A 23,173-nucleotide genomic window follows, 5' to 3' on the forward strand; every position below is an offset into this window, starting at 1 on the left:
ACAAAAATACAGCCCTCAAACCCTCTCGTAAACTATTTAAATAAGAATAGGGGGTGGGGTAATTTGCATATAGATAAAAGCCAGTTTAATATTGTAAATTACCTTTTTATACAGCAATCTTCCGGAGTTTGCCTTAATCTTTGAATAAACGTCTCTTTGTGATTCTGTGAACCTGGCTCGAATGGGAGTGTGGCAGCGGGCGGGTTGGGGGGGGTGGGGGGGGTTGGGGGTTGGTGTATGGGGCAGAGGGGTGTTTGAAGAAAGAAAATTAAGATATCACAACGAAGGGTTTCCTACTCATGGTGCATTTCCCTGTAATTAAGAGATTATTTACACATGCACACTCCTGTCGTTCGCTCCCCGAGCATCTCATTAGTGCTCTGACCTCTCCACCTGCTTCCTCTTGGACCACCGGAAAGGAGGAGTGGGTGGGCACCAGAGATGGAGGAAGCTAGTGATATCGGGTGCAAAGAGGGGGAGACAAAACCAGCGGCTAAGACTGCCATTGAACATTAGCATGCACAACACCACTCCCCTTCTCAGCATATCTTGGAGGCAGGTTGGAGATGGCCAAGACCCCGCTGTGGCACAGAAACAACATGATTTTTTCTATAAGACATTAGCTGATGGACTGCCGCTTACGAAGAGGGCAGAGTGAAACTGCACCTAAAAGTGCCTGTGACTAAGTGGTGATCTAATTGCAGGCTTAAGGGAAGTGATTACAAGATCTCCACATTTTGCGCTGGAAATACTTTCATTAAGTAAGACACTTCATGGCCTGGAGTCAAAAGTACAACATGGCTATCAAATCCAGGTCTCTTACGCTTAACATAGGGTCTATAATGGAGAGACAAACATACAGTTGAATAAGGTACAATATAATAATAAATCTATGTCATATTAACAAACGGGAAATAATTATGTTATAACAATCTACTCGTAGATATGTGCAGACCCGTTACCTGAATGGCGCCATCAAATCATTCCTCAGTCACTCAAACCACAAAAAAAGAAACGTCCTCTCACATTCAACTGCTTTTATTTTCAGCAAACCTAACATGTGTATGAACATAAAAAGATTCAACAAAGACGTGACATGTGACTAACAGAAATGGAATAATGTATCCCTGAACAAAGGGGGGTCAAAATCAGAAGTAACAGTCAGTATCTGGTGTGGCCACCTGCTGCATTAAGTACTGCAGTGCATCTCCTCCTCATGGACTGCACCAGAGATGTTACCCCACTTATCCACCGCGTTCCCGGACATTTCTGGGGGGAATGGCCCTAGCCCTCACCCTCTGATCCAACAGGTCCCAGACGTGCTCAGTGGGATTGAGATCTGGGCTCATCGCTGGCCATGGCAGAACACTGATATTCCTGTCTTGTAGGAAATCACACACAGAACGAACAGTATGGCTGGTGGCATTATCATGCTGGAGGGGCATGTCAGCATGAGCCTGCAGGAAGGGTACCACATGAGGGAGGAGGATGTCTTCCCTGTAACGCACAGCGTTGACATTGCCTGCAATGACAACAAGCTCAGTCCGATGATGCTGTGAAACACCGTCCCAGATCATGACGGACCCTCCACCTCCAAATCGATCCCGCTTCAGACTACAGGCCTCTGTGAAACGCTCATTCCTTTGACGGTAATTGCGAGTCTGACCAAAACCGCGACTCGTCAGTGAAGAGCACTTATTGCCTGTACTGTCTGGTCCAGCGAAGGTGAGTTTGTGCCCTTAGGCGATGTTGTTGGTGGTGATGTCTAGTAAGGACCTGACATACAACAGGCCTTCAAGCTCTCAGTCCAGCCTTTCTCAGCCTATTGTGGACAGTCTGAGCACTGATGGAGGGATTGTGCGTTCCTGGTGTAACTCTGACAGTTGTTGTTGCCATCCTGTACCTGTCCCCAGGTGTAATATTCGGATGTACCGATCCTGTGAAGGTGTTGTTACACTGTCTGTCCTGTGTCCCTGTAGTACTGTCTTAGGGTGTCTAACAGTACAGACATTGCAATTTATTGCCCTGGCCACATCTGCAGTCCCCATGCCTCAATGCAGCATGCCTCACACAGAGAAGCAGAGACCCTGGGCATCTTTCTTTTGTTGTTTATCAGTCAGTAGAAAGGCCTCTTTCTCTAGTAATTCCATTCTTTTTGTTCAATGACATCATTCACAATGCTTCATGGGATTGTAGTTCACTCCCTCGTTTGAGACCTTAAGTATACATTCTTGAACCTTTGTCTTTTTGTCCTATTTTCAAATAAATGTTTTATTCAAATAAAAGTTTGTAATGTTCTGATTTACCTTAAAGTTTGTTGGTTTGGTTCATGGCTTAAGGCCCCAGCATACTCATCTGAGAAGTTCTTCGTTCTTTGCTCGGAGCCAAAAAGAAGTTTGAAACAGCTGGGCAACGGTATACTGTTTGTGAACATTCAGACACCAGCCACACCACTGTGGGAGGTGTTTAGAAGGGTTTTAAAAATGAGATGCACAAGACTACAAGTAATGTGACATTTAATGTGACATTAAAATGTGTTATCATTGATTTTATGCTTCATTCTTCAAACAGAAGTTGTTGTACTCGATTAGGGTTGCAAACCGTCCTGTATTTAAGCGAACAAAATTGCGGTTCATATTGAATCCATACGGTATGATGTTTGTCCCATATTTTGGCAACCTACACCCAAACTGCTGGGAACATTTCACACATTGGAGAAATAAACCTAAACTGAAAACAGTGTACTCAATAAGCATGTGATTTTTAGTCTTTATTAAATCATTCAACTGGACAAATTCACATATATCCATTGGATAATTTAATCATAATGATCTGCTTTATTGTTCTAAAAAGCATCAAGATGGCATCCTTGCCTGTGTAATTTCATCTAATATCCCCCAGGTTCCACAAAATGCTCCTCTTCGAACCACATTAGAAGGCAAACAGAAGCACAGACATACTTTTGTAGAGATATTTCCAACCCCCTGTGATTGGCGACAGCATATGAAAAACCCACAGACACATAGGGACGAGTTCTTAGCCAGTGAGCTCTCAGTGTAATGTAACCACAGCATAAAAAGACAAGCATTCCTGATGAAGAGAGAGAAAAAAACATCCAATCTAAATCGATACTGTCATTATCAGAGGGCACAAGCTGAATTAGATGTCACACACCAGGGGCAACAGAGTTGACGCACACTTAGATTATGAGAGCAGTTGATGTATTGAGACGGTCTGGCCCTTTAACAGAACAGACTTGCCTGACTGCAGCGATTATAGATTAGCAGTTACTCTCGCACAGATGATCAACCAGTGAACATAGTAAATGGAATACGATATCAAAGCAGCAGGCATTCAGCTGTATTGTATCACCATTAAAGGGAAGGCAAACAGGAGAGCTAACTGAATGCTAGGAGAAACGGTTTAATCATTGCCATATTTGTAAATCAGTTTAGTGAATTTCAGCGATTGGGGGTGGGGCTTGAATTATTGCAAGAGGAATGTCACACATTTGAACCATGCTGTGGATTAGCACAAAAATCATTTTGACTAACCCCTTAGCATGTAAAAACAAATATACAGTATGTACATACATGGAGTTGAAAGAATGGCTATAACTTTGCAGACAAGGTTAGTAAGTCACTTTATCACACTTGACTTATGTTAACACATATTAATGTACATGGCGGTACACTGCTCCTGAACTTGCATTGTAAGTGCAAAATAATTGTTTACATTTACAAATATAATCCAAATTATTTTCTACGATTACAGTATCAACAGCATGCCACAAATGGAAATGAACAACTCCTTTAAGTTTGAACGTTTCAGATATTTCTATCGTAAGAAAAACAAATGGCACAACCATTCTTTTGTGAAATGCCTCTGTTGCAATATGTTTTCCCAACCATATTTTCAATATTTCAGTACTGAAATTACGAAATCATGATAGACTTAATTCAAATAGTGGTGAATGGAAGCAAAACTGCTAACTGACACTTAACTTGGTTCTTCAGGTGTAAAACTTTTATTCCAGGCAAGAAGGGTTTATATGGAAAACAAAAGGCCAGTGGAGAAGACTGGCTTCCTCCCCCAGTACCAGCATAATGGCGGGTGGATACAGATGTCTGGAGCACATGATTCACGCTCCAGACAAGGTATTGATTTGGTCTGGGCCCCTGCTCTGATTTATTGTGTCATTTTTGTTTATAAAGGTAGATTGAGAGCACAAGTGTTTCGATTTAAGTGTGCAAAATAAAAGCAGCGTGGAGCAACGGTGCCGTCTGACCAGTAATGAATTGCAGCATCCGAAACCCAAGTTGGAAACTGTCAAGAGGATTGTCTTCATCAGACACTGCAAGACAGTACGTCCATCACAGTACGACCATCCAACACAGAGACTCAATAATGGAGAAGATCGAGAAAATGGTGGAATGAAGGAATGCTTGCTGAGGGGTGGAATTTGAAAACTAGTTTAAGGCAAAGACAACTTTCAGACCCATGTGAATAGAGGTTTAAGGATACAAGACACACAGTCTGGAACAAAATCATAAAATCTCATGTATTTGTTCACACTGCATCCAATTCTGATACTGATACATAAGCATCAGTATAGCTATACTGTGCACATATTCACTCACTGACTACAGAGTAAATGCCACATACAGTTGTTCCCTTTTTCGACAGTGAATATTGACAGTTTACATGCACACCAATACACTGCTAACTACCAAAAATCAGCTTATTTAAAAACATCTGACAATGCATGAAAACCATTTAAATGAGATTTGAAAACTTAGGTTATTCACATATTTGCACAACACTTGCACACAGTTGATAATCTGATAGGAATGCCAGTAAAGGAGTTAACATACAACACAAAATAAGTGTAACAAGTAAAAAATCTAGTTTTCTCGTAAACCATTTATGCCCTTACCTCCCAAAAGGAAAGCCTTAAAAGGCATTTAAATGACCTTAAAGGCCAACTTGTAAAGCATAATTGGTGAAAGATCATGCAAGTTAACACACTCACAATGCATTGTGTATGACATCACATACTGTTGAAGTCAGATGTTTACATAAACTTAGGTTGAAGTCATTATCACAAATGTTTTAACCACTCAACAAATTTAATATTAGCAAAATACAGTTTTGGCATGTCGCTTAGGACATCTACTTTGTGCGTGACACAAGTAATTTTTCTAACAACTGTTTACAGACAGATTGTTTCACTTTTAATTGACTATTTCACAATTCCAATGGGTCAGAAGTTTACATTAAGTTAACTGTGCCTTTAAGCAGCTTGGAAAATTCCAGAAAATGATGTCAAGCCTTTAGACAAGGCTTCTGATAGGAGGTGTACTGAATTTGAAGTGTATCTGTGGATGTATTTTAAGGCCTACCTTCAAACTATTTGCCTCTTTGCTTGACAACATGGGAAAATCAAAAGGAAATCAGCCAAGACCTCAGAAAAAAGGTGCCATATTCATCAGTGCAAGTATAAACACCATGGGACCACACAGCACACATGTAGTTTGGTTAAAAAAAGTACAAATCAATCCCAGAACAACAGCAAAGGACCTTGTGAAGATGCTGGAGGAAACCGGTAGACAAATATCTATACCCACAGTAAAATGAGCCCTATATCGACATAACCTGAAAGGCTGCTCAGCAAGGAAGAAGCCAATGCTCCAAAACTGCCATATAAGGCCAGACTACAGTTTGCAAGTGCACATGGGGGACAAAGCTCTTACTTTTGGAGAAATGTCCTCTGGTCTGATGAAACAGTTTGAACTGTTTGGCCATAATGACCACTGTTATTTTTGGAGTAAAAAGGTGAGGCTTCAAGCCGAAGAATACCATCCCAATCGAAACATGGGGGTGGAAGCATCATGTTGTGGGGGTGCTTTGCTGCAGGAGGGACTGGTGCACTCCAGAAAATAGATGGCATCATGAGGAAGGAAAATTATGTGGATATATTGACGCAACATCTCAAGACATCAGCGAGGAATGTAAAGCTTGGTCGAAAATGGGTCTTCCAAATGGACAATGACCCCAAGCATACCTCCAAAATTGTGGCAAAATGGCTTAAGGACAACAAAGTTGATCAAGTCAATTTGGCCATAACACAGCCTTGACCTCAATCCAATAGAAAATGTGTGGGTTGAACTGACAAAGTGTGCACGAGCAAGGAGGCCTACAAACCTGACTCAGTTACACCAGTTCTGTCTGGAGGAATGGGCCAAAATTACAGCAACTTATTGTTAGAAGCTTGTGGAAGGCTACCCAAAACATTTGACCCAAGTTAAAAAATGTAAAGGCAATGCTACCAAATACTAACGGTGTATGTAAACGTCTGACCCACTGTGAATGTGATGAAATAATAAAAGCTGAAATAAATAATTCTCTCTCCTATTATACTGACATTTCACATTCTTAAAATAAAACAGTGATCCTTAACTGACCTAAGACAGGGAATGTTTTCTACGATTAAATGTCAGGATTTGTACATGTCAATTATGAGTCAAATTAAGTATGTACCACCATTCAACAGCTTTACTATGTCCATTTGATTAATGTCTATTTTATTGTAAAGATCAGTGAAAGGGCAGAAGAACATGGAGATGAACGTGGGCTACAGCATCATGCCTGAGAGACTGATTAGCTGCTACAACTTAGAGCAAAACAAGAACTTAAATCGAGAAAGGATGGATGGGTAACAAGTGGAAAAAGAAATGACAGGGTGAGGAAACATCAGTTTTAACATTTTGCAAACATTGATTTATATCGGTCCAAATCTAGTTTGTCAAAAGGCAGGCCTTTCCAAACGGTTTTCCACCCTGAAGGAGAATGTGGTGTCAGAGGTGTAAAAAGGGTGAGACTGAACAAATAGGAAAAGGAGGTGGAAGAGAGAGACAGATAGAAAGTGAATGCAAAAAAAAAAAACATAACTGAAAATATGAAAAAATAAACAGAAAGATCAAAACACACATCCAAGTCAAACTTTTTGAGTTTAGTTAGAAAAATGAACTTTTAATTGTGCCACTTATCCAAACTATTGCAAATGATACATTCCAAGAGGTGTAAAAAAGTAAACTAAATCAGAAAATACAGAACAGAAGTACAGAACTTGTTAGACCTCTAAAAGAGTCATACAGGCTGTTCTCCTGCGATGTTCAACCATCTTGGTGGAGGATGTATGGAAGAGATGGGCAAGTTTGCATTGCCAATGAATATCACCAATTATCAGTTTTCTCAAATCATAAGCTTGTCCATGGACTCCTCGCTTCCAAAATGCCAAAAAAGTAAACTAAAATGCTCCGCAACCTTGGGAGTAAATTAAGACTACAGGCACATTGATTTTGGTCCTTTCTGCTTGTCTTACCAAATCATACTAGGAAGTAATGAAGGCCTTCTCCAATCCACGCAACACTTTAAAAGACTCTGGATTAACTATCTGTCCTAAACGTTTGTTTAGGACCAAGAAACGTTAAAATAAAAAAGGAATTCTTATAGAGAAGGAAAGAATGAAGAGAGAATTAGCATTTACAATGCAAACTAAATGTATCAATCCTTTTTTGATTTCCTTCAAAAGCCACGTTTAGCTGAATTGGTGGTTTAAGACCTGGCCTAACATCACTACAAAATTATTTTGTATCCCATTTACAATTCACATCTTTTGTGCAGACATTTCAAATTAAAGAAACATGAAATGCAAAAAAAACACAAAGCAAAAGATAGTTTACACACTATGATCAGACACAAGAGGGAACAAGATAATAATTTTTGTATTAAACTTTACAGTGTAATTTTTCACCATCAGAGCCTGTGACTCTGATGACAGTGGTGGACTGCATGGGCTTGAGAAAATGAAGTATGAAAAGATTTATGCAAGTTTTGTAAGGCACATTATTTTTCTGCACACTGTAAGAGGTTCAGATTTACACCATAAGACCTTTCTGCCACTAAAGAGAATACCATATATATGTCTCACAAAGGACAACAGCATGAGGGGTAAAATTCTCAAAAACGGTCCATATGCCTGTTTTTCATTCTTTCAAAATCTTCTTGAGGAATGACATGTGAAATTTGAAAAAATCTCAAATTGTGGTCCCCAGTGTACTTCAACAGTCAAATAGGTAACGCTAGGCAACAGGTGTTGGAAGCCGGACCTCTTGGATTGCTTTAGATGGTTGATTTGGAAAAGGAGACCTTCAGATGGTGGTTATTACCCATGTTGTAATTGTGAAGGTCAACCAGGCATTGAATGGCTTCCTCAATGGTTGTCATCTGAATCAGAGCCATTTTGTGATCTCTGCAAACAAAGAAATCCAGCAAATACAGTTACACAAATGAAAGAAATTATGGCAGCCACTGTTGGCGAAGAGTAAAACAGAAACACTTACTGGAAAAACTTGAAAGCTTTCACAGTGCCATCGGAGTTGGAGAACAGGACTCTGAGGTCTTCTTCAGTTATGTCTTGCCTTAAAACATGACAGAAAAATGACTTTGCACCCTGACGACTGACAGAAAGATTGACAAGAGCCGAAGAGAGCTTTTACTCACGGGATGTTTGACAGATGTAGTGTGGCAGAAGGAGGGAAGATGTTCTGGAAGTTCTTGGAGCCAGGCTTTTTGAAACGATGCAGTGGAGAGTTTGTGAAGTCCTTGGTGAGACCCTGGTCGTCCAAACCATCCCTCGGTAACTGAACGGTCTGGTGTTTTGATATCGTCACCCGAATGACCTTTGAATACATCTTCTGGCCATTCAAATGACTCATTGCTGAGAGTCAACAAAAAAACAAATAAAAATCTACATTTAGAGACATATTATGACTCATGAATGCAACTTATACCAACGATATTAAGAAAATAATTATATTGATAATTTATATCTTTATCTATATTGTTTGGGAAACCAGTTTTAAAACTACATTTTTGTAATTCCATCTGGTGATCCTAGTGGTGCAGACATGGCACACTTTACAAGACTTTGAGTCACGAACAGGACTGAATTTAACTGGCAAATAAATGCAACATAACAATAAGCATGACGCTTTGTTGTTTCAGCATGCAGTCTTACCAAGCTGAGCCTGATTCATATCTGACATCTGTATCAGCGCACTGTCTTTCTTATTAAAGAGAATCTTCACACGCTGCACATCTCCATAAACTCCTGTGAACAGAGCAGCCAGCGAGGGAGCAGAAAGAGGGAAAAGAGTCAGACTCGGAGAGTGGAAAGACAGACTGACAGAACCTTGGTTCACCTAGGTCAGCAGACTCAAATGTACCCTAATTCTTAAAATAAACCAAAAAACTAATTAAACCAAAGATCACATGCATTAAAACAAATCGAAACCTTCAAAAGGCAGAAAGTTAAATGTTAAGTGAAAGACTTGCACTTTAAAAGCCAATGGTTTTCAAGTCAACATTAATCAGGATTCCAAATCCATTTTACTTCCGTAACATGACGTATTTCCAAGTGAAACCCAATATTCATAAAATATTTTTCAGAAAGAAAATAAAATGTAGAGCATGAATTTTATCCATTAATAAGTGACTAGATAAAATTACTGGGCAAATGCTAAAATTAAGCCCAACATGAATATGAGTTTGCAGTGAATTGTGAAGGACTACTTCACCCCAAAGCACAGCCAGCACCCATTTTGAGAAGGGCAACAAAATCTGAGCTTGGACGTGGAGGGTCCAGGTGACCCTCAAGTGAATCTTGAATCCCAATAGTAATACGTCTATTAAAAATCTATCATCATTTGCTATTCTTGCCATACCCGTTATAACATTAACTGGCATTAAATTAAATTACTTTAATTTAGAAAAGCTGCATAACCTGTCCTACAATGGTAGTCTAAAACAATTCCTGAACAGTTATTTTGCTCTTGGTTAACAATATTTTTTCCCATGTCAGATGAAAAGTTGTTTCAGAGGCAGAACAAGCTATCACACTTTGACGAAAGAATGCGAAGAAAATATTTTTCTTCAGAAAAAAAAAATAAAAACATAAAATAAAAGTCTGTAATGTCATGAATCCTGCTCATAAAGGCCAGGGGCGAAATTCAAAAAAATTAAAGGTACGTTTTTTTTTTTTTTGGTATGCAGTCTTACACGGACATCTTCCTGTCTTACATTGACACCTAGGTACTTTGATCTAACATCATTCAAAAGGCAATAGTTTTTACCAACTAATGCCATTGTAGACATTCACTATTTACAGTCAGCCATAATTAATTTAATCCATAAGTGAAAGTGTCATATAACAGGGCAGTTACTGACTTTAATTATTTTAATTTATTTATAGAGTGCACCCTTAAGAAAGGTCTTAGGATAAACTATGAGTTTGTAAGAATGTTTGTAAGAAGTGCAATGCATTATAAAAAAAATTAAATAAAAGATAAAACATTTAAGTCTTTTTAGGACTACAAAATACTTCAAATTTTTTCTTAAGGTAGAAGAAAATACTAATTAAGAATTTTTCTATTTTAAAGAACGTTTTGAGAATCTGGCTTCAGGAATGTGCATTGATAAAGATAAAGGTTTTATTGAAACTTTATGTTGACTTAAATAAAAAAAAGAGAGATAAAAGCACATGAATAATAAAATAAATAAATAATTGAAACCAAATAGAAAGGTAAAAAGCTAATGAGAACATACCGAAGAGGGTAAACAGACTGTGGGGCGTAACCATCTTTAGAAGGAGAGAGGAGCAAGTGGACAGAGAGAAGAGTCGAGGAAGAGCGGAGATGAACAGATCATCCATAACGGAGGGTGGTTTCCCGCAGAATGGTGAAGTGGTCATGGATTCATGGTTCAGGGCAGTTAATTGGAGGGGTCCAAGTAATGTTTTGTTCAAGCAAAAAAAAAAAAAAGTATGAACAACAAGGTGTATGATCAGAGCGTTGGGCAGAACAAAAAGGGTAAAAAAAAAAAGATAAGGGGGCGAGAAAGAGAGAGACAGACAGAGAGACAATGGTAGGAAAAGAAGATGTGGGGGAAGAAAAGGGGCAAAAATGCAGCATATAAATAAGGGAGGGAACAAAAAACATAATACAGGTCAGTACACAGGAAATGCAGGCGTCTGGTAAGAGCATGGCAGCTTTATGCATTTCTACATTAAACAAGCAAATAATTGTGTCAAATGTAATTACCCAGCACTAGGGTAAAGACACGTTCATAACCAAAATAAAGAGGAGCATCTGATAATGATAGCAATGATAAGACCAACAGCAGAGATATGAAGTTTTAAAGAGGCATGCAGGAGAGTGAAGATCAGGGAAAGCATCACAGTTTCAAGCATTTTGTTCACAGCTTTGAGTTTAACACTGTTGTGATTGCTATGCTTGTGTGGACATGAAAACCACCTTTCTAAGTTATGGTGTGAACATAAAAAGTCACAACTGACCCCACAGCAATACAATAGGGGTGAGGTGAAAAGAACTTTAAAAATTAGTCGATATTGTCAGAAGAGCAGTTTGGTGGTACCACATACACAATTCATGAGATTTCAAAAAGTGAAAAAGAGAATTTATACAGAGAGAGAGAGAAGAAAGAGAAGGTGAAAAAGAAGAGTGAACGAGACATTGTAAAAGTTTTAAGGTGCACGAAAACCAGACAAAGACAAGCACTGTATTAGCAATTACCATTTATGAGAGTATGTTTTTATTATTAACATAGGTTGGGTTTAGGAAAGATCAAATAGGGCAAATGTCACAAAGAAATGTTTGGTTCATATTTCATCCACCAACAAAAATATATAAATAAGAATTTAGCTCATATTTTGCATAATTAAAATGAAAAAACTTTTTCAAGACAATTAAGCACATTCCATACAACTGTAACATCTCATGCTTACACTTATACAATGATTGTACATTAGAAATGTACTTTACAACTTAAATTTATTTTGAAATTTGTTTTCGCATTACACTAACAAGAATTACATTGTTTTCCATTACAATAGGCTTATAACAAAACCGGCTTCATTTTCTTTATGGAAAACTTACTTTCTGCTTTTGAAATATACCCCAGACATTTCTTGACAGTTTTGTGAGATACACCCAAGTGTGTTATTAGGTAAAGAGTGAGTCTATAGGTCAATGAGTCCAATTTTAAGCACTCTGCAATTTTGCATACAACTTCTAGTTTTGTTCCTGGAGATACTGGCAAGTCTATACATCAAAATTTTACAAATATGAGACATGGCATGATACAGAATTAAAGGTGTAAATGTAAGGCTGGGGTTGAGATGTACAGAGCACTGACCTCTTCATTTAGATTGCTAACAAGCAGGACCCCACTGGTCCCCGACTGACCCGACAGAGCGACTCTCCCAGCAGCGGCCGCAGCAGCAGCAGCCGCACTCAGCGGGCTCAAGGCACCTGGAATTACACGGGCAGGTAAGACTCAGTCATCTGTGAACCTTATACTGGTTGAGTGAAATGTAATGTGTGTGTGTGTTTTTTTTAATTATTATTTTTATCACCCCAATTTTGGCATGCCCAATTCCCACTACTTACTAGGCCCTCGTTTTGGCGCAGGTACTTACCTCAATCTGGGTGGCGGAGGACAAGTCTCATTTGCCTCTGCTTCTGAAACAGTCAATCCACACACCTTATCACGTGGCTCGTTGTGCATGACACTGCAGAGACACGTGCTACTCTCAGCGATCAATGCACAACTTACCACGCACCCCATTGAGAGTGAGAACCACTAATTCGCGACCGCGAGGAGGTTACCCCATGTGACTCTACCCTCCCTAACACCTATGCCAATTTGGTTGCTTAGGAGACCTGGCTGGAGTCACTAAGCACACCCTGGATTCGAACTAATGACTCAATACTTGCTGAGCTACCCAGTCCCCCCTGTGATGTGTTTTTTTACATTGATATATATATAATATACATAATAAAATTCAATAATAGCAGCTGTATGGGCTGCTACTGAAATAATAATATATTTTAAATTGGGTTATGATGAGGACGACGTGGCCGGACCTTGGCGCATGGCCGGAACTGAATCAGCTGATCAGCGGGAGAGCGAGATAATTGGCAACCGGAGACGCCGGTTGGAGAGAGAGAGACGCACGTGGTCGCATTGCATGTGTGTCTGATTATGTTTAATAACCTCCTTGCCCAAACTTTTCCTGGTACAGTGGTGCGTAAACCCAGCAGGGAGGTGGGATGTGCTGTTCCAGACTCCTCACTGCTGCCATCCGCCAGGGGAGCAGACATTGCCATCTGCCTGGGGACGGAGTGGTTGCTGCCGGCTGCCGAGAGCTTGAGGAACCACGGCCATCTGCCGTGAAGGGTAGGAACGGTTCCATCTGCCAGGGGCCAGAAGACTCTGTGCCGTTGTCCAGGGGAGGAGCGAGAGGGCATCCGCCAGAGGGCGGAGGCGGCGACAACGTGTCTGGGAGACGGGGAGACGGCGAGCAAGTTCAGTGAGCCTCCCCCTCATTTCTCCCCCCAGGTTCACAGGTGGCGGGGTGGACCACCGGCTGACAGAACTGCCGGAAGGGAAGAGTTAAGCTGCGTTCACACTGCCAGCAACACGCAGCGACAAAACAACCTCATCTCGTTCATTTTCAATGAGAGCTGGCGATTTCCGGCAACACGAGCGGCGACCATTGGCGACCGGATGTGGGCATGTCCAGCGGCGCAACAAAGTTGAGAAATGTTTAACTTTATGCAAATGATGAGCGACTTTCGGGAGCGACAGCCAATACGAGAGAAGATGGTAAAGCTCACGTGATCCTAATATTTTAATAATAAAAATTATTGTAAAGAAACACTGCTGTTTAGGCTCTCCATATACACCAATAGCGACCTAACCGCCAGCCACAGGCGACATGCAGCGACAAAGTAGCTGGTAGTGTGAACGCAGCTTTAGTCAGACCGGTGGTGGCATGGCCTGAATCGGGCGGGGGAGGAGAGTGACGTGGAGGAGGGCGTGGCCGGGTTGTGATGGAGCATGGCCAGTGCTGAATCAGCGGGAAAGCGAGATATGGGGTGGCTGGAGACGCCGGTTCAAGAGAGACGCACATGGCCATGTTGCATGCGTGTCTGTTTATGTTTGTTTAAGTTAATTTATGCATTAATGTTTGTTGATTGTTCAGCTGATTCCCACCTCCTCCTTGCCCAACCTTTACCTGCCAATATCTCAAAATTACTACATATTGGCTGGTTCATCAGCCTAACAAATATATCAGTCAATCGCTACCCCAGATGATGTTTTCAAGGAAACTGTAATGCAGTTTCTTTGTGTGCAGAAAACGTAACTTCTCTGAAAAAAACACACTAATAAACTGAAAACTAATTATTTTAAAGTAACGCAATCACAAGTCTTCAAAAACTAAGAAGAAATATTTAACATATAGTAGTGGATACAAAATTGAAGGTGTGAAACACGTAAAACAAATCCGTAGAATCAGCACAACATTGCTATATCTGTTTGGTCAGTTATGATTTGGCAAACTTTAACTGTACAGCAAAGTTTTGGAAAGTGGCATAGTTTAATCATCCCCAATCACCCCAATACTAATTTACCTGTGATGGTCAATAAAAGCTGAATTACATACAGGTAAAACATATTAGTTCTTTATCTTATTGCAAGAGGGAGCAGATTAGATTAGATTTTAAAAACTAATCATTTGAAGCCTAATATCAATAAAATACCTGCTTGATTACATGGCAGGGGAAATTGCATGTCAAACTACATTTTAAATTAAGAGGCCTTATGAGTAGATCTCGGAGAAAAGGTCAGTGAAGGCTCTCAGAGACATGGGCCAGCATGACATTTTACAGTAATTAAGAGCACATTCCAATTATATTTAGTCTTTTATGAACACAGCTTTCTATTTTCAATTTCACACTATTCAGACAGTTTGTGTAAAATCAATTACGCTGATTGAAATACTGTCCTCATTCAGTGGCATGCCGAAAAATCATGTCCTGAACAGATTATGTTTTTGGATGACACAAGAAGGATGAGTAGAACCAAAACATGTAGAGTTGGTTTCTGAGAAACCAGTTCATAATCAGAACTACATGATTTTCATGACATTCTGTTCCATTAACGTCTCCTTTAGGGATGGCACAATATATCAAATTTCGAAATATTGTGAACCAAAAATTACAAACCATATCGAGGCAAAATTCAATGTTTCAAAATCTGTATTTTTTTCATGTGATCATGAATGAAATGACTGGTAAATCATTAACAGCTCACAGTTGCTTTATTTCATCTACACTATTTAGACCATACAACAGATGGTGCAATCTCCATCTTGTGTGCAACAGTAGCCGTACTTTACCAAAAGCGTTTCCACTGAATGAAAATGCAGACAGCAGCAACACGCCCATTATACAGGTGAAACTCGAAAAATTAGAATATCGTGCAAAAGTTCATTAATTTCAGTAATTCAACTTAAAAGTTGAAACTAATATATTATATAGACTCATTACAAGCAAAGTAAGATATTTCAAGCCTTTATTTGATATAATTTTGATGATTATGGCTTACAGCTTATGAAAACCCCAAATTCAGAATCTCAGAAAATTAGAATATTACATGAAATCAATAAAAAAAGGATTTTAAATACAGAAATGTCGGTCCCTCTGAAAAGTATAATCATGCATATGTACTCAGTACTTGGTTTGGGCCCCTTTTGCATTAATTACTGCCTCAATGCGGCGTGGCATGGATGCTATCAGCCTGTGGCACTGCTGAGGTGTTATGGAAGACCAAGATGCTTCAATAGCGGCCTTCAGCTCTTCTGCATTCTTTGGTCTCATGTCTCTCATCTTTCTCTTGGCAATGCCCCATAGATTCTCTATGGGGTTCAGGTCAGGCGAGTTTGCTGGCCAATCAAGCACAGTAATACCATGGTCATTGAACCAGGTTTTGGTACTTTTGGCAGTGTGGGCAGGTGCCAAGTCCTGCTGGAAAATGAAGTCAGCATCTCCATAAAGCTTGTCTGCTGAAGGAAGCATGAAGTGCTCTAAAATGTCCCGGTAGACGGCTGCGTTGACTCTGGACTTAATAAAGCACAGTGGACCAACACCAGCCGATGACATGGCTCCCCAAATCAACACAGACTGTGGAAACTTCACACTGGATTTCAAGCATCTTGGATTGTGTGCCTCTCTATTCTTCCTCCAGACTCTGGGACCTTGGTTTCCAAATGAGATGCAAAATTTGCTCTCATCAGAAAAGAGGACTTTGGACCACTGAGCAACAGACCAGTTCTTTTTTTCTTTAGCCCAGGTAAGACGCTTCTGACGTTGTTTGTTGTTCAGGAGCGGCTTGACAAGAGGAATACGACATTTGAAGCCTCAGTCCACTCCTTGTGAAGCTCCCCACACATTTGAATGGCCTTTTCCTGACAATCCTCTCCAGGCTACGGTCATCCCTGCTGCTTGTGCACCTTTTTCTTCCACACTTTTCCCTTCCACTTAACTTTCTAATAATGTGCTTTGATACAGCACTTTGAGAACATCCAACTTCTTTTGCAATTACCTTTTGAGGCTTTCCCTCCTTGTGGAGGGTGTCAATGATGGTTTTCTGCACAACTGTCAGGTCAGCAGTCTTCCCCATGATTGTGAATTCAACTGAACCAGACTGAGAGACCATTTAAAGGCTCTCCCTTTGCAGGTGTTTAGCTGATTAGAGTGTGACACTTTGAGCCTACAATACTGAACCTTTTCACAATATTCTAATTTTCTGAGATTCTGAATTTGGGGTTTTCATAAGCTGTAAGCCATAATCATAAAAATTATATCAAATAAAGGCTTGAAATATCTTACTTTGCTTGTAATGAGTCTATATAATATATTAGTTTCACCTTTTAAGTTGAATTACTGAAATTAATGAACTTTTGCACGATATTCTAATTTTTCGAGTTTCACCTGTAGAGATTAAGAATGCAACATCTACACTTACATTGCCATAGTGGCAGCACTTTGGCTTACCTGTGAGATACAAAAACTACACACTGGTAGGTGACAAGATGCAGAATATGTGTAAGATATGTAAAACCATAAATTATTTCACAGCTGTTCCTTACATGTCATCTTGAAGGTTTTATTTGTTTGTGATCTTTTCTTTTTTATATGAGAAACTTAATGATAATACTACATTATAAGCATCACACACGTTCTGTGTGTGTGTAGATGACAAAGATGACAATTATGTTTCTACAAATAAATCAGAGCCTTTTGCGGTTAATAAACACATTCATCTGGAGAAATCTCAAGAATATTTTGGCAAAAATTTCTAACTTAAAATGCTTCATTCATTTTATTATTTATTAATTTATTAATAATAATAATATCATCAACAATAATTACATTATATTTAAGCAATATCTCACAAGAACAGAGTTCTGTTGTAATAAAAAGTGTATCAATGCGTGAGCACTGCATTAGACAAAAATAACTCCAATGTTGTGTTTTGGAATGTGTTGCGAGGATCTGCGAGCACTTCATTGGATAAAATGAACGGTGTCTTAAATTATTCTTCTGTTTTCATTTGATTTATGCTCTATACATTTATTTGAGGAGTTTTTTTGATGATAAAATTGAATTGAACTTTAAAACTTGAAGACTTTAGAAAAAACATTTTATGGAAAACATAGGGGGGAGAGGGGGGGCTGATTTCGAAAGGACCTACTTTTATTGATTAAACTTTCATTCTGTACTAGAGAACTTTATTCTGATAAATTATAATTAGCATTTTTCTCAAAAAAAAAAAAAAAAAATATATATATATATATATATATATATATATATATATATATATATATATATATATATATATATATATATATATATATATATATATATATATATATATATATATATATATATATATATATATATATATATATATATATATATAGAATCAAGATTATATCGAAATGTGAACCTCACCACATATATCAACCCCAATCTTGAGATATCGTCAAATTCCTAGTCTCCATGAACATCTATATTCTTCTGCCAATGAATACTAAAATACTCTTGATAGAATATCCTGTGCCGCTACTCAATCTACAGCACCATGGCGAAATAAATAATGTATTAGTGAGCCTGCAGTTTAAATTTAACATGATCAATGACAAAGACAGTGTATTAATAAAAAAATATAAAATTATATGTCAAACAACACATGACAATACATAGACAAAACATTGTTTTATTGTATTGTCTCTGCAGAATGGATGGAACAACAAAAATACAGCACCAGTGTTTTTGAGTGAATTTTAGGACCTTGTTCTTTTTTATGAATGATGCAAAAATCTCTACCTCAAACATTTTGTATTTGAACCAGCCGAACTACTCAATTCACTGATCTAATCGGTTGGAACAGTTCTCAACTTCAACTGTTCAGAACTGTCCAAGTACTGAAAGAATCATTAATTGAATTGACACACAGAATAGATAGAAAAAAAAAGGTAGGTACCTGGGATCTTACCAAGCAGGGAACTGGAGTCTTTACCCAGGGCAGCAGCCATAGAGGGATCCAAAGCAGGCTGGCCATCTCCAACAGGAAGCTCTGGCCTGGTGTAATCTCTGCTCTTATCATTATTGTACTTCACATTCAAGTTGATGAGTTTTGAGAAGTCTATGCGAAGAGTACAGCAGGCGTTGTATATGTTTTGACCATCTAGCGCCTAGAAAAATGGGAAAAAGATAGAAAAAGAGCAAGATAGATAGACAGAGAGAGGACTGCGTCGAAAAATGTCCTTTGCACATGAACTCCTGAAAGTGTGCAACCCACCGCTTTAGCATGCAGTGCATTGGCTGAATCACTGAACTGCAACAACGCCTGAAACTGATTGTTCTTGGTGAATGTGATGATTTTCATGACGGTGCCAAACTTTGAGAAGATCTATTGACAGAGAAAGCAGAGCATTGAGAGGAGCTATCAACAGAGGAAAAAGACATTACAAAAAAAAAAAAAAAGAGGAATTAACACAGCATCAACAAGACATGAACTGTCATCATTATTAAATAAAATTACGGTGTGAAGTGTGTAATTTCTGCACCTCCATCAACACCAAACCCAACTGCAAAAAGGATGACACATTTCCCTAACACTCCTTCCAAAAGCCATTGGTTGAAAAATACCCCAAACTTGCACTATTGGTTGAACCAAGTCAGGCTGGTTGGGATGCTCAACAAAGCAATGTTTTGAAAGCACCACAAAGCCAGTGTTTACACTTTTAGGGGAAATTAACTTGCAAATGGCTTATTTAAAGTTATCTCTGCATATTAAGCTAAGATAGTATTTTAAAAGTGAAAAAAATTACACACTTCATGGACAAAAGCTGTAAATAAGAGAGTGATCTAATCTGTGGCATTCCCCACCTGCTGTAGGACATCCAGGGTAACAGGGTAAAACATGTTATCGATGATTATCCTTAGCACTGGACTGGAAGGTGTACCTCCACCGTTGCTGGAGTTGGACCCTGACGCTGTAGTCCCACCTGACTGAAAATTGTGGACAGAATGATTTAAACATTCTACATGATCGCTTTCATTCCCACAATCCACAGAGTACAACGACTCTCATAAGCCAAGTAGCTCCATCAACAGCAAAATCTCATTGGCTCAAAACCTCCTCAACATACTGTAGTTCGATAATTAACATCAAATATGTTTTGATTGGCTGTGATTTTGTAACTTCATGCTGTATCTTGCAGTCAGTGAGGACAGAAATATTACTTGACACTGGAAAATTGTCATGTTGTGCCTGGTTAGATGCCTGTTTTATAGTCAGGTAATACATTACCTGGTTTGAATTGTCAGTCTTGAGTTCTTTGTGATTGGAGTACTGGATGTATACAGGCACATTACGGACATGAGGCGTAACAGCAGAGTAATAATTGACCATTGTCATGGCAGCTTCCTCTGTGCTCAACTCCAGAAATGCCTACAAAGATGATTTCAGTAGGTGAGATGCATTCCAAATAATTAGTTGAAGCAAAACAGAAAATCTCTCTCTACAGTGCAAATTATGATACAGCTGGCTGGGTGATCACAGCTGGCCCGCGCACCTGGTTTTTGCCTTTCAACGTGAGGATATTGGTGACCTTTCCAAAAGGTAGCCCCAGAGCAATGATCTCCGTTTCTGAGACATCACTGGGTAGCTTCCTGATGTGGAGAACGCGGGACAACGGAGAGTCGCCGACTCTGTCTTCAACTCGAAGCTTTTTGCTGTTGCTGCCGTTAGATGTTCCATCTGCCATAGGTTGCCAAGAAGGGATGATGAGAATATATGGATTTAAAATGAAAATAAATTTAATACAATGTTCTCAAAGCCACAAGTCTAAGAAGTTATGTTTCAAATTTGAAGATGATCTAACAAAAAATTTGGTTCCTGCAAGCTTTTCTCTCTGTAAAATACAGAGTAAAATGTATTTTTAATGGCCGATGCTGATATCCAGAAAGCAGGGTGACCGATAGGCCGATACAATGCCAATATTTCACACAATTTAATAAAGTAACACAAAAAAAATCAATACTCTTATTTAGCACTATATTTACTCAATTTCACACTAAACTTTGACTTATAATAATGTAACAATATAAAATAGTATTTATTTAAAATGGTAGATAGCAGTTTCTTCTGATTTCTGTTTAGGTATCAAATTTTAGTAATTTGGCACATGGAGAAATTGTTAATATATTAGGAAGGAGGAAATAACAGTAAACACAGTAGTCCAGCAACCAAAAATTTAAACGAGATGTGTGCATATTTGCAGACAGTACATGATATAGGTTTTAATAATATTTGCATTTTTATCATTAGACAAGACAGTTAAAAGCTACTGGGAATTATTGAAGAGAGAGAGGGAAAATGAAACAGGTGGGCACTGTAACATTATGAGCTCAAGCGCATCTGCCGCGGCTCTGATATGCGGACCATTTCAATGAGACTGTTGCACACCGGCCTTTTATTTTAGTAACACGATGGCACGTAACAACAAAATTAACTGTGACTGGTCGTTTACTTATCTCAGTCACTTCACATGCAAGCAGGCGATTCAGTGCACTCAAGAATAAAAATCGGCCAAATGGGAACATTTATTGGCTGATAATTAAAATATTCTGAATATCGGCCGAGTCTTTCACAAAATATCTAACAGGAAACTATTGTTTAAGAAGCTGTCACAATTCCGGTCACATGCTTGTAAGCGTGTGTGCCCACCTACAGGAAAGCATAAGGTTATGCCCAGATAGGATCTTCTTAGCTTAACTAATGCAACACTTTCACGCTGAAACATCTGTTACACTTCGATTTCACTTTAAGGGACAGCTCACCCAAAAACTAATTACTTTCCTTCTTCCATGGAACAAAAAATAAGGTTTTAGGCAAAATGTTAAAATCAATCACCATTCACTTTGAACAACATGATGAAAAAAATTCTCACTTTTTGTGTGAACTATCCCTAAAATATACAGTGTATATAAAAAGTCTACACATCCCTGCTAAAATGCCAGGTTTTGTGATGTAAAAGAATGAGACAAAGATAAATCACGTCAGAACTTTTTCCACCTTTAATGTGACCTATAACGTGAACAATTCAATTGAAAAACAAACTGAAATCTAAAAGTGGAAAATGTTCTGACATGATTTACATTTACATTTATGCATTTGGCAGACGCTTTTATCCAAAGCGACTTACAGTGCACTTATTACAGGGACAATCCTCCCGGAGCAACCTGGAGTAAGTGCTTTGCTCAAGGACACAGGTGGTGACCGTGGGGATCGAACCAGCAACCTTCTGATTAACAGTTATGTGCTTTAGCCCACTACGCCACCACCAATTTACCTTTGTCTCATTTTACATCACAAAAACCAGGCATTTTACCAGGGGTGTGTAGCTCTTTATAAATTGATTGGAAAGAAGAAAATCACAGACACCTACCACTTATACTACTCAGACCAGAACTGGGGCTGTAATACATGCTGCTGGACAGCAGCTCATCTGATCCTCTCTGTGGAAACATACAAAAAACCATGAAAGATAAAATCCCACCCTCCAATAAAGATGTTCCACCTTCACAATCCCCTCAACCAAACAATGAAATACAGCTCTCGGCGGACGGCTTAAAGAATCAAGGCACATGAAACGCACATCCAAACAGCCCTGGCTTTCCCCTTTATTTTTCTAGATTGTTGCTTTAATCTTGTGGAGTCTTAGATGTCAGACACTGTCATCTCATTCCTGAGCTGCTAGCGGTCCCTGAAGGGGTCTAGCAAGCCACTGGCGCAATTGGTCTGCCGCTTGAAGTGCAGCTAAAAGTGACGGATGGGATGGATGGCAAACTGTTGCAAACTAAACTCCATAATAGGTTTGTGTCTCACAAAAAATTCCACCAAATCGTTCTTTATTGATGCCACTTTTATGGCACCAATAAACGTGATGCTGAGCTGGCCTTCTGGTCATAAAGACTACAACAAATAATCAAAGGAATGGGAAAGTTTCCCCACATCTAAATGGCCAGAACTAGTAGAATACATTAGGAGATGTCTGGTAGCCTTGACAGACAAAGCCTACCATCAAAACTGATTTGAAAGGGATGTAAAAAAAAAAAAAACTTTAAAAACTACAATTGAACACAACAAGATTAAATGCTGCTTTTTCCACCTGCTTCCCAGAAAGACAGGTTAACATTGCTTTCCCGGGGAGGAAAATTCTGTTGTTGGCAAACAAACCGAGTTAAAAGGCCTGTGTTCAGACATCATCTCTGTAAAAGAACAAACTCTTCTCTAACAATCTTGGACATAAACTGCCCCCATTCACTTACTACCAACCTAATTTTATGAAAAGCGGAGATGGAGACCTGTAACATGCTAGTATCTAATATATAAGGAACAATTCAACATTTCCTCACAACGCTTTTCTTTCAGTGACAAAGAATCAGCCACATAATATCCAATAATACACTTATATTACTTATTAATTCTTTGTCCACTCAAAAACAAATTATGTTTGCATTACCTTGGGCATTTATTTATTTTGTCTTTTCTTGTGGCTTTGATGCCACAAAATACACAAAAACGTTTTAAAAAGATAAAAAGTATTTTTTTTAAATACAACGATTAGCCACAACATTAAAACCACCTGCCTAATATTGTGTAGGTCCCCGTC

General features: G+C 38.9%; 1 protein-coding gene across 2 annotated transcripts in view; it reads right to left on the reverse strand.

Annotated features, from left to right (window-relative positions):
• Window positions 1-4,479: 4,479 nt before the first annotated feature.
• Window positions 4,480-23,173, reverse strand: part of LOC127634923 (polypyrimidine tract-binding protein 2-like) — a 29,136-nt gene continuing 10,442 nt past the window's right edge. The window contains exons 3-14 of one of the 2 annotated variants that reach the window (XM_052114683.1): window positions 21,947-22,016; window positions 20,072-20,256; window positions 19,807-19,947; window positions 19,383-19,505; window positions 18,793-18,903; window positions 18,487-18,685; window positions 12,277-12,392; window positions 10,669-10,702; window positions 9,083-9,175; window positions 8,566-8,782; window positions 8,406-8,483; window positions 4,480-8,314 (exon numbers count right to left, since the gene is read on the reverse strand). In XM_052114683.1, the coding sequence (XP_051970643.1) occupies window positions 8,185-8,314; window positions 8,406-8,483; window positions 8,566-8,782; window positions 9,083-9,175; window positions 10,669-10,702; window positions 12,277-12,392; window positions 18,487-18,685; window positions 18,793-18,903; window positions 19,383-19,505; window positions 19,807-19,947; window positions 20,072-20,256; window positions 21,947-22,016 (1,497 nt within the window). In that variant the 3' untranslated portion in view covers window positions 4,480-8,184. Of the gene's footprint in view, window positions 8,315-8,405; window positions 8,484-8,565; window positions 8,783-9,082; window positions 9,176-10,668; window positions 10,703-12,276; window positions 12,393-18,474; window positions 18,686-18,792; window positions 18,904-19,382; window positions 19,506-19,806; window positions 19,948-20,071; window positions 20,257-21,946; window positions 22,017-23,173 lie in introns of both variants that reach the window. The other variant, XM_052114682.1, reaches the window with a different exon arrangement.

The sequence above is a fragment of the Xyrauchen texanus genome, chromosome 42 (assembly GCF_025860055.1).
Source record: "Xyrauchen texanus isolate HMW12.3.18 chromosome 42, RBS_HiC_50CHRs, whole genome shotgun sequence".
Lineage (NCBI taxonomy): Eukaryota > Metazoa > Chordata > Actinopteri > Cypriniformes > Catostomidae > Xyrauchen > Xyrauchen texanus.